The following is a 16553-nucleotide window of genomic DNA, read 5'->3' as shown; positions in this document are numbered from 1 at the left end:
ACTGTTCAACAAGATGAGTAGGCCTAACGAACAGCAGAAGCACTAGCCTATGTCAGTCTACTGTCCCCTATAGCACGGAAGATGACCTATTCTGTGCGAGACATAAATATTCCAAACATAGTTCCGAAATTAATACAACCACTAGCATCCCAAAAACGTTTTCAAGCAATGAGGCAGACAGAATCGATCAGAATGTTTAACTTGTCGATAAACTATTAGTTTATTTCTTCACATTAAAAGCACAGCAATGCGCACATTGCAGTAGGCTATAGGTGTCAATGTTCCAAAATATAATCAGTTAGCGGGAAAACACCATTCTCAAAAGTGACTGCAAATGCAATTATGCAGTTATTATTATTATTATTATTATTATTATAAAAGTGCATTTTTATGGGGGAAATGATCTTCTCCAAACTTGAAACTCACAAACTGCGTGTGTATGCCAGTTAGGCTCTACACCCATTGTAAAGCGGATTAATGTGCTTCATTTTAAGAAGTTATTTGGCCACTTTAGTTGTGATGCAAACCTTATCAAAACATATAAGTTATGGGCTCGGCTACAAGCCTAATTAACGTGACTAAAAAGTGACCGCTGGTGTGGCGGTAATATGGTCACCGTAACAGCCCTAGTCCATCCACTTTTTGTTCCGTTTGCTTCTTTTAAGAAATGTTTTGAAACAGAATTGGCGGAATGAATATACCCGATCACCAGCACCCACAGTTCCCTTTCATAGCAGCCATTAAAACATTTTCCCTTCACTTGTGGACTTCAGTGCACAACACTAGCTGTCTGTCACCAGGCAAAAAAAATAACTCTCCAAGCCAAACCTTAATACAATAACCGTTACACACAACCTACATCGACGTCACCATATTTGCTGTCAACATAGTTCTAGTAGTTAATGTGTTTGTACACATGGATCGGATTGGGTTTACTATCACGCAGTAGTGTACATACAGCAAGCAGTTTTGCAGTTACACCGGCGGGCTCCAGTGGCAATACATTTACAGTATAAAACCGAAAGCTTACCTTGAATTGAAGTGTTGGATAGCCTTAGCCAGCTAGCTAACATGAATACCATTCCTTTCTGTTTGAGTTAGGTTGTTGAGTAGGCAAAATTAGCTGCATTAGCTAGCGTAAGTGAAAGTGCAACTAAAATAACATATTACAAAATATCTCTGCTGTTTCTCCTCAAATTTTTAAGAAATTAATTTGTTCAAAACTGTTCCACTATTTATTTATTTTTGTCCACATGTTATGTGCTTCAGTGCCAGCTAGCTGTAGCTTATGCTTTCAGTACTAGATTCATTCTCTGATCCTTTGATTAGATGGACATGTCAGTTCATGCTGCAAGAGTTCTGATAGGTTGGGGGATGTCCTCCGGAAGTCGTCATAGTTACTGTGTAAGTCTATAGAATGGGGGTGACAACCATGAGCCTCTTAGGTTTTGTATTGAAGTCAATGTAGCCAGGGGTAGCACCGGCTAAACCATGGTGCTACCTTACTTCTGTTGAGGCTACTGTAGACCATTGCAAAACTGTGTTTTAATCAGTTATGTGGTGACGTGAATATATTTATTATAGTTTTTGTCTAGAAAATAACTTAATGCTGCAATATGTAACTTGTTGGGCAACCTGACAAAATTAACATAAGTGTTAGTTATAGATCTATAATTCTCATTGAAAACATGTCTAAGAAGCTGTAGATCTGTTCTGTGTGCTATTTCTATGCTTCCCATTTTGAAGGTTTGTTTTTTACATCTTTTACTTTTGTACACCAGCTTCAAACAGCTGAAAATACAATATTTTTGGTTATGGAAAAGTTATTTCACAGCTGTTTAATTATTCTCTACACCAGGGGTACTCAACTCTTACCCTACGAGGTCCAGAGCTGCTGGATTTCTGTTCTACGTGATCATTAATTGCACACACCTGGTACCCCAGGTCTAAATCAGTCCCTGATTAGAGGGGAACAATGAGAGTTGAGTTTGAAAGCTCTATACTTGTTTTGTCACACAAACTGAGACTAAGTCAACTTTTTAAGAATTTTAGCAACCAGAAAATGGCGGTGCGATTTCTGCTTCACTTTTTTTATGAAATGGTCCTCCTCAGAGGAGCCGCCACCGAAGTTATTGTAGTGGTGACGGAACCTTCTGTGCCCCCTGGTCTAAGGTTCAGCTACTTGAATTACCTTTTAAAACATACTAGATAAGTATTTGTCTACACGTTGATATTTGAGCCAGTTATGAATTGTGGTGTTAACTGGATCCTTGCAGAGAGGTTTTGTATTGTGATGAGTGTTATGAACTATTATATATTTCTCTCTTTGTAGGGAGTGGTTCTTCCTGCTGTCTCACGAGGTGCTGAATCCCATGTATTGCCTGTTTGAGTATGCTGGGAAGGACAACTACTGCCTACAGATCAACCCTGCCTCCTACATCAACCCTGATCACCTTAAGTACTTCAAATTCATCGGACGCTTCATCGCCATGGTGATTATTTTTAGTCATGTTTTTCAACTGCAGTGTGACATTTGCGAGTGTAAAGATCTGCTGATGCAGTTCTGCATTTTTAAATGTTAACCTCCTGATCTCTTTTCGCAGGCTCTTTTCCACGGGAAGTTCATTGACACAGGCTTTTCGCTACCGTTCTACAAGCGCATGCTGAACAAGCCATGGGCACTGAAAGATCTAGAGTCCATTGACCCAGAATTCTACAATTCTCTCATCTGGATTAAGTGAGTCTTCGGATGAAGCTGTACTAAAATTAACTTTGGTTGTAGTAAATATTGTTTCTTTTTAATGTTTTGGTGGCTGTGATGAACACACTTAACTTCATGGCCCCATTTTTCTTGATAACATGAGTTTTCCATTTTGGGCCACTGATACGTGTCTTTGTCATCTGTTGTGCACTTCAGGGAGAATGACATTGAGGAGTGTGGCCTGGAGATGTACTTCTCTGTGGACAAAGAGATTCTGGGTGAAATCACCACTCATGAGCTCAAGCCGGACGGAGGAGAGGTCCTGGTCACTGAGGAGAACAAGGAGGAGTATATCAGGTCTGTCTCAACATATGCCCCCCCCCCCCCTCCCCTCCCCTCCCCTCTTGGTCTGTGGTGCCTTGATCGTCTGTGTTTCTCCAAGGCTTGTAGCAGAGTGGAGGTTATCCAGAGGTGTGGAGGAGCAGACCCAGGCCTTCTTTGAGGGCTTCAACGAGGTCCTCCCACAGCAGTACCTGCAGTACTTTGATGCCAAAGAACTTGAGGTACGAGTCTTAGTTTGGCCTACTTATTTACACCAGGTTCCCCATATTCACTCTGGTAAAGATGACAGCTGTTGTTCCAACTCACATGTAACAGTGAGCCAATTGTTACTTGTCAACTTCCTGCAGGTCATGTTGTGTGGGATGCAGGAGATCGACCTGGCAGACTGGCAGAGGAACACCATCTACAGACACTATGCACGCAGCAGCAAGCAGGTCCTCTGGTTCTGGCAGGTCAGTGTTACACATCTCTCCTCACCAGTGCTACAGTCAGTTGCCACATTTCCTCAGTATCATTACATTCGTGCAGCAAAGAACATCTATGAACATACTGTACCCTCTTGGACTTGCCTTCCAGCTCATCAAAGAGATGGACAATGAGAAGCGGATGAGGCTCCTCCAGTTCGTTACAGGCACCTGCCGGCTTCCTGTCGGAGGCTTTGCAGACCTATTGGGTAAGGAATTTAACCTGTAAGGGTAAAAGTTAATGAAATATAACATTTTGCCATTTTTACCTCGAAGTAGATGGGTTAGTGACTTACATATTTGGTTTTGTAGGGAGCAATGGCCCGCAGAAGTTCTGCATCGAGAAGGTGGGAAAGGAGAACTGGCTACCCAGAAGTCACACCTGGTGAGTACTGTATGGAAGAGTCAAAACAGACAAAAGGCTTCACTCGACAGATAACTAATCTGCCTCTATTTTCACCTTCTCTAGCTTCAATCGATTGGATCTGCCTCCTTACAAAAGCTACGAGCAGCTGAAGGAGAAATTGATGTTTGCGATTGAAGAGACTGAGGGCTTTGGGCAGGAGTGATCCAGCAACGGATCAATAGACAGAGTGTGGTCTTCGTTTGTCAGGGAGCCTCTTGAAGACCAGTGTGTTTTTGTGTGTGCTTGCCAGTGTTTCCCCTATATGCATTTAGCAGTGGCGCACCAACGCTACCTCCTGCATTTAAACATTTTTTATGTGGCTGTATGCCCCAAGAAGACCCCATTCACCGCCACCCCTCCAAACTCTGCCACCTCTGCTGAAAAAAATCCTAGGGGAAACACTGCGTGCTGTTGAAGGAGAAAACTTGCTCTAAAATACTGGAAGAATATTTGAGGGTATCGATCCACAACAGTAAGCTGCTCCCTTCTCTCAGAATGTCCCCCACATCATGCATGAATGCTGGAAACCCACCATCAATAACATATATGGGACAGGGATATCAGAAGCATCGGTCCCATCCTTTGATTGACCCGCCACTATTTCTGACAATCCCAACACTGACTGAGGAAAATGAAGACCTCTGATCAGGCAATGGCCAGATCCAGAAGTTGCACTGCACATGCTACAAAATAGAACAGTCCTTCTGTTCAATGCTCCTTAGCATTTATCTGTGAATCAATAAAATATTGCAAGGGACAATATTGGCCCCTATATTTATGGTACAAGAATCTACTATGGCCCTAGTTTTATAGGGCATTGTGACATGATCAATTTTTTTTTAAGTATTCTGAAATGTTTGTCTAGAATATTGCCTTGAGATGTCTTCAGTGATATGAGATTTAACCACATTGGAGACTAGATATACATGTAGCTTTTAATAGTCTGGGAGATTTTTAGCATATGAATTTATCGATTTTTATAGGAAATGGGAGATGTTTTTCTGGCTGTGGCAAAGGCATGGGAATACATATTTTTTTCCCTGGAAGATTATGAATGGAAATCCCAGGGAAGTAAATGTGTAAATAATCATTTGTTGCATTGCAAATAAAAAGCCAGCCCCTTTTATTTTTGTCTCCAGATGTATCGTAACTGCTATCCCTGTATATGAAACCATGTTGTAAATTGTTAATAACAAATGAATTTCCTTTTATAAAAAGGGGTTTATGGTGAAATGTTTTGATTTATGTACGAAAGATTTCTGCTCCAATCATGTAGAGTGAAACTGCTTAAAGTCATGGCTATCCATTTTGAATAGATGCAGCTTAATTTATTCAATAAACATCAAGTGCATGCCTCAAGATTCATACATTACATAAAATGTTTCACAAAATAGAATCAGTACCTAAGGTAGTCAGGAATGTCCACAATAGAGTGACACTACATGTGGCGAAAAATACCTTTTAAACAAAGTGCTTTCATCAGGATGAAAACATTATCACATGTCTGGTCACGGATGAGGCATCTCACTGTTCTGAATAACAATCATTGACAGGAAAAAGTGCCACGCTTCAATGTTTTAATATAAAACGTATAGAAACACCTTTTAATTGGGAGAGATTCAAATCCCCTCCACATGCAGAGGTAGTCTCAGGACAAGATCAAGATTTGGCTTGAATGCAACTCAGGCCACAATCCATTGTCTCTAAACATGGGTGCTCTGCTGTAAACAGCCAGTGTCACTCAGCAGTCTCCAAAGTGCTCCTCCTGCTCTGCCTCTCCTCCCTCTGACTGATCCTCAACTGGAACACTTGATTCCACTGCCTGAGGGTCCTCAATCCTCTCTTCTTCCTCCCTTTCATCCACCTCTTCCCTGCTATGCTCCGACTCCTGGTTCCCCTCTGTCCTGTGTCCCTGCCTCTTCACTCTCTTCTCCGCCCCGTCCTTCACCGCAGCCACGGGGCACTTGTGGTCTCTGTAGTACTTCTGTCGCGTGAAGCCCTTGTTGCAGGTGGCACAGCGGAAACGATAGTTGTCTGTGTGCGAGCGCTGGTGCTCCAGCATGTGGGCTCTTCTGCTGAAAGCTTTCTGGCAGTACCCACATTTATAGGGCTTAATACCTTGGGATGACAGAAAAAGGTATGGCTCATTGTTTTGAACCCTAACTTTAAAATGTCTGTCAAGACCTGCAACAAGGTTTATTATGTTTACAGCTGTGACTATTAATAATTTACAACAGACAGGAAACACTCACCAGAATGAGACAATATGTGTGCCTTCAGCTTGTCTGGTCTGTTAAACTCTTTAGTGCAGCCAACATGTGTCCTGAAAGAACAAAACAATGCTTTGAATACGCCAATAAAGCAGAGCTTAGTTTCATTGACGTCAAAGGTATCCCCAGCTTTTTGTTGGAATCCTTTGTGGCTCAGCTTTCTAAATAGCCTCACTTATGACCTGTTGGAAACCTGTTGGAACAGAAGTCTCACTTACCTAAATGGACATTTGTATTTCTTAAAGGGCTCATGAATGAGCATGTGCCTCTTCACCTTGTCCTTCCTGTTGAACATGGCCTCACAAACAGAACATTTGTATGGCTTTTCTCCTGCAATGAAATGACAGTGTTGCCATAGGCACAGCAAAGAGAATTGAGTGAAAGTTATTTGCATCATGGGCTAATGTGTCTGCATGCCTTACCTGAGTGGATACGAGTGTGCAGTTTGAGGTAGTGCTCGGTTTTGAAGAACTTTTTACATATCTGACATTTGAACCTCCCTCCGATACCATGTGTGGGCAGGTGTCGTCGGAAATACCTCTCACAAGGAAAAACCTGACAAAATGAAATGCATTCTTTAGAGTAACTGCATGGAAATTAGATGCTAACCTAGCAGTGAATGACAACCATTTTTTCTAGACCATACCTTTTGGCAATGTGGGCAGGGGAAGTTATGGGAGGCAGTTAATAAATGCTGCTCCAAGGCCTCTTGTGTGGCGTACCGGCTTTGGCATTTCATGCACCTGAGTGTGATAGAAACACTTGTGAAACCATTAACCCTGGGGTCAAACTAAAGGTCATAACACAGAGAAGTTGTGATCACACTGAAAATAAAAATGTTTAACCAAAGCCACTGACTGAACTTTGTAAGCATTAGAATGGCCTAATTAAAAGAGTGGAGATGGTGAAGCTGACCTATAGAAAGTAGTCTCCTTGCGTGGGTTCTGCTGGGGACAGAAGCAATGGGAGTACTGGTGCACCCCCAGCTCAAACAGCGAGGGGAACACCTTGCCACACAGGTGGCAGCGGTAGGTGAGCTGTTCCTGGTGTGTCCGGATGTGCTCCAGGAACAGATCCAGCTTCTGGAATGTCTGGGAACAGGTCTTCACCACACACTTATATACCTGAAACACAGCAGGAAGGAACATTAGAAGCACTGTTCTCATCCTTCTAAGACATCTGACACAAATCAAAGTTTACTGGTAGCGTATACAGATATGCGGATGTTATCGCAGATTTCAAGCTCCAACAGTGCTAGCAATAAAAAAAATTACACATAATCCAGAAATATTTTTAAATAAGTTATATAGGATGAGCCATGACTACAATACGTAAACATTATTAAAAAAATGACCAGTGTTCATGACTATGTACATTGGGCAGCAGTTAAGGTGCAGCATTGAATACCAGGTACTGGGTGGAGGCCAGCTTGTGGTGACTCTTTAGCAGTCTGATGGCCTGGAGATAGGACCTCTTTCAGTCTCTTGGGCCCAGCTTTTTTTTTATTTTACCTTTATTTTACTAGGCAAGTCAGTTAAGAACAAATTCTTATTTTCAATGACGGCCTAGGAACAGTGGGTTAACTGCCTGTTCAGGGGCAGAACGACAGATTTGTACCTTGTCAGCTCGGGGGTTTGAACTTGCAACCTCCCGGTTACTAGTCCAACGCTCTAACCACTAGGCTATGCTGCCGCCTTGATGCACCTGTAATGTCTCCACCTTCTAGATGGTAGTGGGGTGAACAAGCTGTGGCTCGGGTGGCTGAGGTCCTTGATGATCTTCTTGGCCTTCCTGTGACACCGGTGCTGTAGAGGTCCTAGAGGGCAGGCAGTGTGCCCTCGGTGATGCGTTGCGCTAACCGCACCACTCTCTGGAGAGCACTGCGGTTGAGGACAATGCAATTGCCGTACCAGGCGGTGATACAGCCCGACAGGATAGCTTCAAAGACGCATCTGTAGAAGTTTGTGAGGGCCCGAATTTCTTCAGCCTTCTGAGGTTGAAGAGGCATTGTTGCACATTCTTCTACGCTGTCTGTGTGAAGGGATCATTTCAGGTTATCAGCACGCCAAGGAACCTGAAGCTTTTGACCCTCTCCACTGCGACCCGTGGATGTGGATCGGTATGTGCTCTCTCTGCTGTCTCCTGTAGTCCACGATCAGCTCCTTCATTTGGTTGACATTGAGGGAGAGGTTATTTTCCTTGCACCACTCCACCAGGGCTCTCAGCTCCTCCCTGTAGGCTGTCTCATCGTTGTTGGTAATCAGGCCTACCACTATTGTGTTCTCAGCAAACTTGATGATTGAGTTGGCGACGTGTGTGGCCACGTAGTCATGGGTGAACAGGGTAGAAGAAGGGGCTAAGCACACCCGGTGGGGCTCCCGTGTTGAGGTTTAGCGTGGCGGAGGAGTTGTTGCCCAACTTTACCACTTGGGATAAGCCCGTCAGGAAGTCCAGGATCCAGTTGCACAGGGAGTGGTTCAGACCCAGAGACCTGAGCTTAGTGATGAGCTTGGAGGGCCACTATGGCGTTGAAGGTTGAGCTGCAGTCGATTAACAGCATTCTTACATAAGTATTTATCTTGTCCGGGTGGGATAGGGCAGCGCAATGACGATTGTGTCGTCCGTGGATATGTTGCGGCGATATGCTCTACGGCACATATGTCAGAGTCAAGGCCCGCGGGCCACATCCGGCCCGCAAGAAGGTTTTTTACGGCCCCTGGGATGATCTTGATTTATTATTAGAACCGGCCCGCAGCAAGCCGGCAGCCCGCAGATCTTTTACACGCACCAATACTACATTTCCCACAATGCAAAGGTGACGCACCGAGCAGTAGGCTGCTTCATTTCAATATTTATTGGCACAGCAGTCGTCAGCATCACAGTAAAATTAACTTTCAGATACCCATCAAAAATGGCAAAACGGAAGGTGGATACTGAGAACCGGGGGTTTCAAACAAGGTGGGAGTCGGAGTATATGTTCACGAAGGTAGCTGGAAAACCTGTGTGTCTTCTGTGTGGAGAAAGTGTGGCGGTACTGAAAGAGTATAATCTGAGACGACATTATGAAACGAAACACGCGGACAAAAACAAGAATATGGACATGGAACAAAGGCTACAAAAGGCAGAGGAATTAAAACGAGGCCTCAAATCTCGACAGGCTCTGTTCAAAAAAGCCAAATCACAAGGCCAGGCTGCTGTCAAGGCCAGTTTTATTTTGGCAGAAGAGATCGCTAAATCAGCCCGGCCATTTACGGAGGGGGATTTCATCAAAAACTGCATGATTAAAGTTTGTGACGAAGTTTGCCCAGAAAAAAGGCAACTCTTTTTAAATGTGAGTCTGAGCAGAAACACCATTGCCGAGAGAGTAGACCAGTTGTCCATCAATCTAAAAGAGCAGCTTGTGAAAAAGGGAAAAGATTTTATTGCATATTCCTTGGCTGTGGATGAGAGCACCGACATTTCTGACATTGCCCAGTTGTCAATTTTCATCCGCGGAGTGGACTCCAACCTAAGCGTGACAGAGGAGTTTTTGGCTTTACGTCCTATGCATGGCACAACTACGGGGCATGATTTGTATGAAGAGGTGTCAAGATGTGTAAATGAGATGGAGCTGCCTTGGGAAAAACTCGTGGGTTTGACAACCGACGGAGCACCTGCGATGTGTGGACACAGGAGCGGACTGGTGGCGAAGATACGGGAAAAGATGCAAGAGGAAAACGCGACAGGTGAGCTGACAGCTTATCATTGTATCATACACCAGGAAGCGTTGTGCGGTAAAGCCTTGAAAATGGAGCATGTAATGAGCATCATCACGCGCACAGTTAACTTTATCAGAGCCAAAGGTTTGAATCACCGCCAGTTCAAGGCATTTCTGACGGAGTTAGAAACGGAGCATGGTGATTTGCCTTATCACACAGAGGTGCGATGGCTAAGCCAGGGAAAGGTGCTTCAAAGATGTTTCGAGCTTCGTGAGGAGATTTGTCTGTTCTTGGACAGCAAAGGGAAAGACACAACACAACTCCGAGACGAAATGTTTCTGTGTGAAATGGCTTTTCTGTGTGACATTACGAGTCATCTGAATGCAATAAACTTGCAGCTGCAGGGTCGGGATCGTGTCATCTCTGATATGTACAGTACAGTGAAGGCATTTAAAACCAAACTGACTCTGTGGGAGACGCAGATGCGGAAAGAAAATTTGAGCCACTTTCCCAGCTGCCAGACCATGAAAGAGAAGCTCTCTACCAGTGCGTTCCCGAGCACACAGTTGGCTGATAAAATAGGTATGCTTGCCGCTGACTTTCGACGCCGATTTGCTGACTTTGAAGCACAAAAAAGCAGGTTGGAACTGCTCGGTAACCCATTTGCTGTTGACGTGGAAAGCTCACCACCAAACCTCCAAATGGAGTTGATTGACCTCCAATGCAATGATGCACTGAGGGCAAAATATGCGGCAGTGGGTGCTGCGGAGTTCGCCCGTTTCCTCCCCGGCACAATGCCCCAGCTGCGCATCCAGGCTGCTCAAACGTTGTCTATGTTTGGCAGCACATACCTGTGTGAACAACTGTTTTCTTTGATGAACCTGAACAAAACATCACACAGAAGTCGACTTACTGCTGAACACCTCCACTCAATTCTGAGGATTTCTTCAGCTCAGAGCCTTACCCCGAACATTGATGAACTTGTGGAAAAGATGGGACACCACCAAGTATCACCCTCAACCTCAAACAAGTGAACATTACTGTGCAATCACATATTTAGAGTTTTTACTCAGTTCAAGTTTAAAAGTTAAAATTTAATATTTGTTTTCACTGCATGTTACTTCTCCTTAAACAAAGTGTTGTTTTTGATTAATAGATTTTTGCACTTTATTTTTTTGTATTTCAATCCAATTATATTTTAAAAATATTTCAGTTGAGTGGATGATAGAAAATTGCTATTATTGTTTTTTCTTTGAAGTAAATTTAGCCCACTTTTGCTAAAATAGAAAATATAGTCTACTGATGGTGCCTTGAATACCGGTTTCTTTCATTTAATGTTCATGTTATGGGGATATTTATATAAAGGAAATTTGTCTTTTGTGTCTGTTGAAAATTAAAGATTACTGACAGAGCCATAAGAAAATATTGCTTTATTTATCTGATCATATTGTAATATATTTGTTAGGTTTTCAGTAGGTTCAATTAGGTTCACTAGACTATATGCGTCATTTAAAAATTTTTCAATGAACATTCGAACAGTCCGGCCCTCGTCTTGTAGCTGATTTTTTTATTTGGCCCTCCGTCCATTTGACTTTGACACCCCTGCTCTACGGTGTCAGGTAAGGTGGTGATATGGTCCTCAGGTAGCATGTCAAATCACCTCACGATGACAGAAGTGAGTGCTACGGGGCGATAGTCATTTAGTTCAGTTACCTTCACTTTCTTGGGTACAGCAACAATGGTGGACATCTTGAAGCAAGTGGGGACAGTAGACTGGGATATGGAGAGATTCATATTTGAATAACTGTGCATTGGAGGACAATAAAAGTTTGCCAAATAATATTAGCACTGATTGCCCCTGTGCATAATAAGGCTTGTGCATGAATGCTTCATTATTGTTCCCGGTAGATCCTTCCCTCTGGCCATGTGGACTCACCTGCTCCCCCTTGTGCTGGGTCATGTGAGATTTGAGCTGGAAGTAGGTGCTGAACTTGCCGGCACAGAACTGGCACTGGTAGGAGCTGTCGATCAGGATAATCTGCTTGGTCTGGGCCTGCTGGCCTTTCTGCTTGCAGTCACCATCTCCCAAGCTGTCCACATCAGTCTGGGAGTCACAGTCTCTCTCCTCGGGCTCACCTGGGGCTTCTGGACACACATTCAGTACACAATCTACATTTATAATACATACTTAAGCCCTTATACATTACTACATATTTCATTGACTTTGGATTTTGGTAATCATTACTTATTGCCACTATGTCATCCTTAAAAAGGTCTTAGTGGCCTATAGAGAACTGATCATGATTAGACAGTGAGATGATTACCTGGCTGCTCCTCCTCTTCCTGTTGTTGTTCCTCCTGTTCTTCCTGTTGCTCTATGCCCTCCTCTGCACACAGTGGTACCACCTTGACTGTGATGGGTAGCCTGGACACTGAATTGGCCACTCCCGAAGGCCACACTTTGTGTGTCTGCATGTGCTTCTTCACATTAGACTTCTGGGCAAAGGCCCGGCCGCATACAATGCACTGGAAAGGCTTCTCCCCTGTATGACTGTGGAGACATCCAAGATTATAATATAATACATGTGATATTCTTATCCTGGGTAGATTCAATGCATATGGATAGTGCTTTTTTATTTGGGCTGATTGGTGAACTCGATTTGTGAAACTCACCTTCTGATATGTTGCTGGAGATCAAAGTTTTTGGAGAAGACTTTGTCACAGAAATTGCATTTAAGCTTCTGGGACTTTCCTTTCATTTGTTCAGCTGAAAAGCCGATGCATAGAACGGACAACATTATTCTATTTAGCCAATAATGAGAAACATGTAATATAAAAAATAAATACGAATTTCTTAGGATATAGACCTATATGTATATTGACATTTGTTTCTCAAAATCATACCTGCTGCTCCATCCTGGCCTTTCTTGACATTTCTTGGTTGTTTAGGAATGATCACCTTGTCAAACTCTTCAAGCTCAGTTAGGTTTGCATTGATGCTGCAGGTTTTGGTCTTGGTGCCTTGCTTCCCAGGACTGTATACTGGAGGAGTGTTGAATGACTGGCTCTCCACACACTGACTGGGGACCTGTGGGGAAGAAATAATACATTTTATTTTATTATTTCACCTTAAATTTAACCAGGTAGGCCTGTTGAGAACAAGTTCACATTTACAACTGCAACCTGGCCATGTATAACACATGAACTAATGGTCCAACATCTTTAGGATGTTGCCCACACACTGCAGAGTACAGACATGGAAATAAACAAGTCTGTCATCTTCCTCATTCTGTGCAAATTACAGATTGCCTTAGTAAAAGCTCACCTGTACAGATTGGAACGGCTGCAAGCCCAGGGTGTGAATCTCTGCACTACCACTCCCAGACATTTGAGGCATAGTGCTGTAGACCTGGACCACTGAGTTGCTGATACTGGACAGCACCTGGGAGGACAGAGGCTGAGACTGTCCAGGTGGGAGAGAGTGGGAGGACTGCTGATGGTGCTGGAGGTAGGATGCACCTGTGTGCATACTCAGGTTACTCTGAGAAGGGAAAGTAAACAAGATTTACAGTTGAAGTCGGAAGTTTACATACACTTACGTTGGAGTCATTAAAACTCATTTTTCAACCACTCCACAAATTTCTTGTTAACAAACTATAGTTTTGGCAAGTCGGTTAGGACATCTACTTTGTGCATGACACAAGCAATTTTTCCAACAATTGTTTACAGACAGATTATTTCACTTATAATTTACTGTATCACAATTCCAGTGGGTCAGAAGTTGACATACACTAAGTTGACTGTGCCTTTAAAAAGTTTGGAAAATTCCAGAAAAGGATGTCATGGCTTTAGAAGCTTCTGATAGGCTAATTGACATCATTTGAGTCAATTGGAGGTGTACCTGTAAATGTATTTCAAGGCCTACCTTCAAACTCAGTGCCTCTTTGCTTGACATCATGGGAAAATCAAAAGAAATCATCCAAGACCTCCGAAAAAAATATTAAAAGACCTCCACAAGTCTGGTTCATCCTTGGGAGCAATTTCCAAATGCCTGATGGTACCACATTCATCTGTACAAACAATAGTACGCAAGAATAAACACCAGGGGACCACGCAGCCATCATACCGCACAGGAAGGAGACGCGTTCTGCCTCCTTGAGATGAACGTACTTTGGTGCGAAAAGTGCAAATCAATCCCAGAACAACAGCAAAGGACCTTGTGAAGATGCTGGAAGAAACAGGTACAAAAGTATCTATATATCCACAGTAAAACGAGTCCTATATCGACATAACCTGAAAGGCCGCTCAGCAAGGAAGATGCCACTGCTCCAAAACCGCCATAAAAAAGCCAGACTACGGATTGCAACTGCACATGGGGACAAAGATCATACTTTTTGGAGAAATGTCCTCTGGTCTGATGAAACAAAAATAGAACTGTTTGGCCATAATGACCACCGTTATGTTTGGAGGAAAAAGGGGGAGTCTTGCAAGCCGAAGAACATCATCTCAACCGTGAAGCTCGGGGGTGGCAGCATCATGTTGTGGAGGTGCTTTGCTGCAGGAGGGACTGGTGCGCTTCACAAAATAGATGGCATCATGAGGTAGGAAAAGTATGTGGATATTGAAGCAACATCTCAAGACATCGGTCAGGAAGTTAAAGCTTGTTGTAAATGGGTCTTCCAAATGGACAAAGACCCCCAGCATACTTCCAAAGTTGTAGCAAAATGGCTTAAGGACAACAAAGTCAAGGTATTGGAGTGGCCATCACAAAGCCCTGACCTCAATCCCATAGAACATTTGTGGGCAGAACTGAAAAAGCGTGTGTGAGCAAGGAGGCCTACACACCTGACTCAGTTACACCAGCTCTGTCAGGAGGAATGGGCCAAAATTCACCCAACTTATTGTGGGAAGCTAGTGGAAGGCTACCCAAAACATTTGACCCAAGTTAAACAATTTCAAGGCAATGCTACCAAATACTAATTGAGTGTATGTAAACTTCTGACCCACTGGGAATGTGATGAAAGAAATAAAAGCTGAAATAAATCACTCTACTATTATTCTCACATTTCACATTCTTAAAGTAAAGTGGTGATTCTAACAAACCTAAGAAAGGGATTTTTTACTAAGATTAAATGTCAGGAATTGTGAAAAACTTGAGTTTAAATGTATTTGGCTAAGGTGTATGTAAACTTCCAACTTCAACTGTTTATAGTGAATACAGCCAGAAGAATAGCTTAATTCAATGAACACCACTTACCTGAATAGGGGGCTGCAAAGCTGCCATGGGTTGGTCAATGGACGTGAAGGCGGAGATGGCAGACATCAGAACATCATCACTCACTAAAACATTGCCTTGGACAAGTGTGTGAGTAAGAGGAGATGGAGGCACTGTAATGTATGTGGATACCTGATGTGGATGGCAAAACAAAGAAAAAAGGAAGACCGCATTAGCCAGCATTTACAATGCAAGCAAATTATTGTTCTAGAGAGGATGCTATGGTACGACGCACTGGCCCATACAGGAGATGAGTAACTAGTTTCTCACTCATGGCACTCCACTTTGGGAAGAGACTAATTAATAACAAACATCTCAGCTAACAATAAAAAAGAAGCCAGTACCCACCTGTCTGTTGGCGGGGGTCTGTGGCACAGAGCTAATGGAGGGCACAGGGGTGTAGGCATTACTAGATGCCAGTGATACTGTAGACAGGGAAGGGGCATTGGACTGGCAATGCTCTCTCTTGTGGGTCATGAAGGCATGCAATGAATTGAACTGTTTCTTGCACTTCCCACAAAGAAAGACGTCTTCGTCGTCTGTAGAGAACAATTGGGGATATATCAACACTTCAGTATTTCAATGGCAATAAATCGAGATGCAGAATGCATGGTTGATGTGTGTTAGAGTAGTTCCTCTCTATGACCAACACAATGCAGTCATGCACTGATCAAGAGGAGAAAGGGGAAGTGAAGAGAAGCGCACACCCATTGACTGAATGGTAGATGAGCCTGAGACGTTCTGGCTGTTTGGGTCAGGCACACCTCCCTGGCCATCCAACAGAGACTGGACAGCCAGGACTGTCTGGTTGTCCATCCCTGGAACAGAATAATATAACTGGGGTTCAGAACGGTGCAAATCATGGTGCATATACCACAGTTCGACATGAACAAATCAAAATGCGTGATAGGACTGGTGCGCCACTGCTCTTTCCGAAAACAAGGCTGCCGATTCCTGCCATTTTCTGGTGGTGGTAAATGATTGCTAGCTCAAGTGGCAGTTGTTTATTCTCAACGAATTACCAAACCAAGGGAAAAACAATGCATTACCACAAGCAAATCTAAAGAATCCATGGAAGATTATAAAAATTCGCTCAACGAAATAATAGCTAGCTAGCTGTCTGGCATCGATTATAATGGCTTTATCATACCACAATGACATAATTTCACCTCCAAGATAACTTAAAATAACCGCACTGTTGCTAGAAAGCGTTGTCTTAAAACCCACTAGCATGTTGCTAAAATAAAAGTGTGAATATGATCAAATGTATTGATACCTTCCAGGACTTCAAATATAGCCTGCGCCATCTTGTAGTTCTTCTGTGTGTAGGCGCTCAATTAATACGACTGCGTGTCCGATAAAGTTAGGTGGGCGGATTCCCAACAGCTGTTCCAGGA

The 16553-nt window shown here is 43.3% G+C and overlaps 2 protein-coding genes across 5 annotated transcripts in view; one reads left to right on the top strand and one right to left on the bottom strand.

The window, feature by feature from the left end:
- The window catches only part of itchb (itchy E3 ubiquitin protein ligase b), a 20629-nt gene extending 15496 nt beyond the window's left edge, over window positions 1–5133 (top strand). For all 3 annotated transcript variants that reach the window (XM_036947162.1, XM_036947163.1, XM_036947161.1), the window contains exons 17-24: window positions 2333–2492; window positions 2604–2737; window positions 2918–3058; window positions 3144–3264; window positions 3391–3495; window positions 3620–3716; window positions 3820–3892; window positions 3977–5133. In XM_036947162.1, coding sequence (XP_036803057.1) covers window positions 2333–2492; window positions 2604–2737; window positions 2918–3058; window positions 3144–3264; window positions 3391–3495; window positions 3620–3716; window positions 3820–3892; window positions 3977–4076 — 931 coding nt within the window. In that variant the 3' untranslated portion in view covers window positions 4077–5133. The remainder of the gene's footprint in view (window positions 1–2332; window positions 2493–2603; window positions 2738–2917; window positions 3059–3143; window positions 3265–3390; window positions 3496–3619; window positions 3717–3819; window positions 3893–3976) is intronic.
- Window positions 4746–16553, bottom strand: znf341 (zinc finger protein 341). Of its 2 annotated transcripts, XM_036947164.1 has the most exons (16): window positions 16433–16553; window positions 15864–15974; window positions 15505–15695; window positions 15139–15288; window positions 13207–13422; window positions 12786–12969; window positions 12555–12648; window positions 12206–12432; window positions 11818–12026; window positions 11595–11654; window positions 7099–7307; window positions 6830–6926; window positions 6606–6738; window positions 6402–6513; window positions 6166–6236; window positions 4746–6031 (listed from the first exon to the last, which is right to left on the bottom strand). In XM_036947164.1, the coding sequence occupies exons 1-16, from the start codon at window positions 16461–16463 to the stop codon at window positions 5655–5657; spliced, it is 2472 nt and encodes an 823-aa protein (XP_036803059.1). In that variant the 5' UTR covers window positions 16464–16553; the 3' UTR covers window positions 4746–5654. The 2 variants fall into 2 exon arrangements, with proteins under 2 accessions (XP_036803059.1, XP_021421979.1); XM_021566304.2 differs by lacking the exon at window positions 11595–11654.

This window comes from Oncorhynchus mykiss, chromosome 16 (genome assembly GCF_013265735.2).
Source record: "Oncorhynchus mykiss isolate Arlee chromosome 16, USDA_OmykA_1.1, whole genome shotgun sequence".
Lineage (NCBI taxonomy): Eukaryota > Metazoa > Chordata > Actinopteri > Salmoniformes > Salmonidae > Oncorhynchus > Oncorhynchus mykiss.
This window is presented reverse-complemented; position numbering and strand designations above follow the sequence as displayed.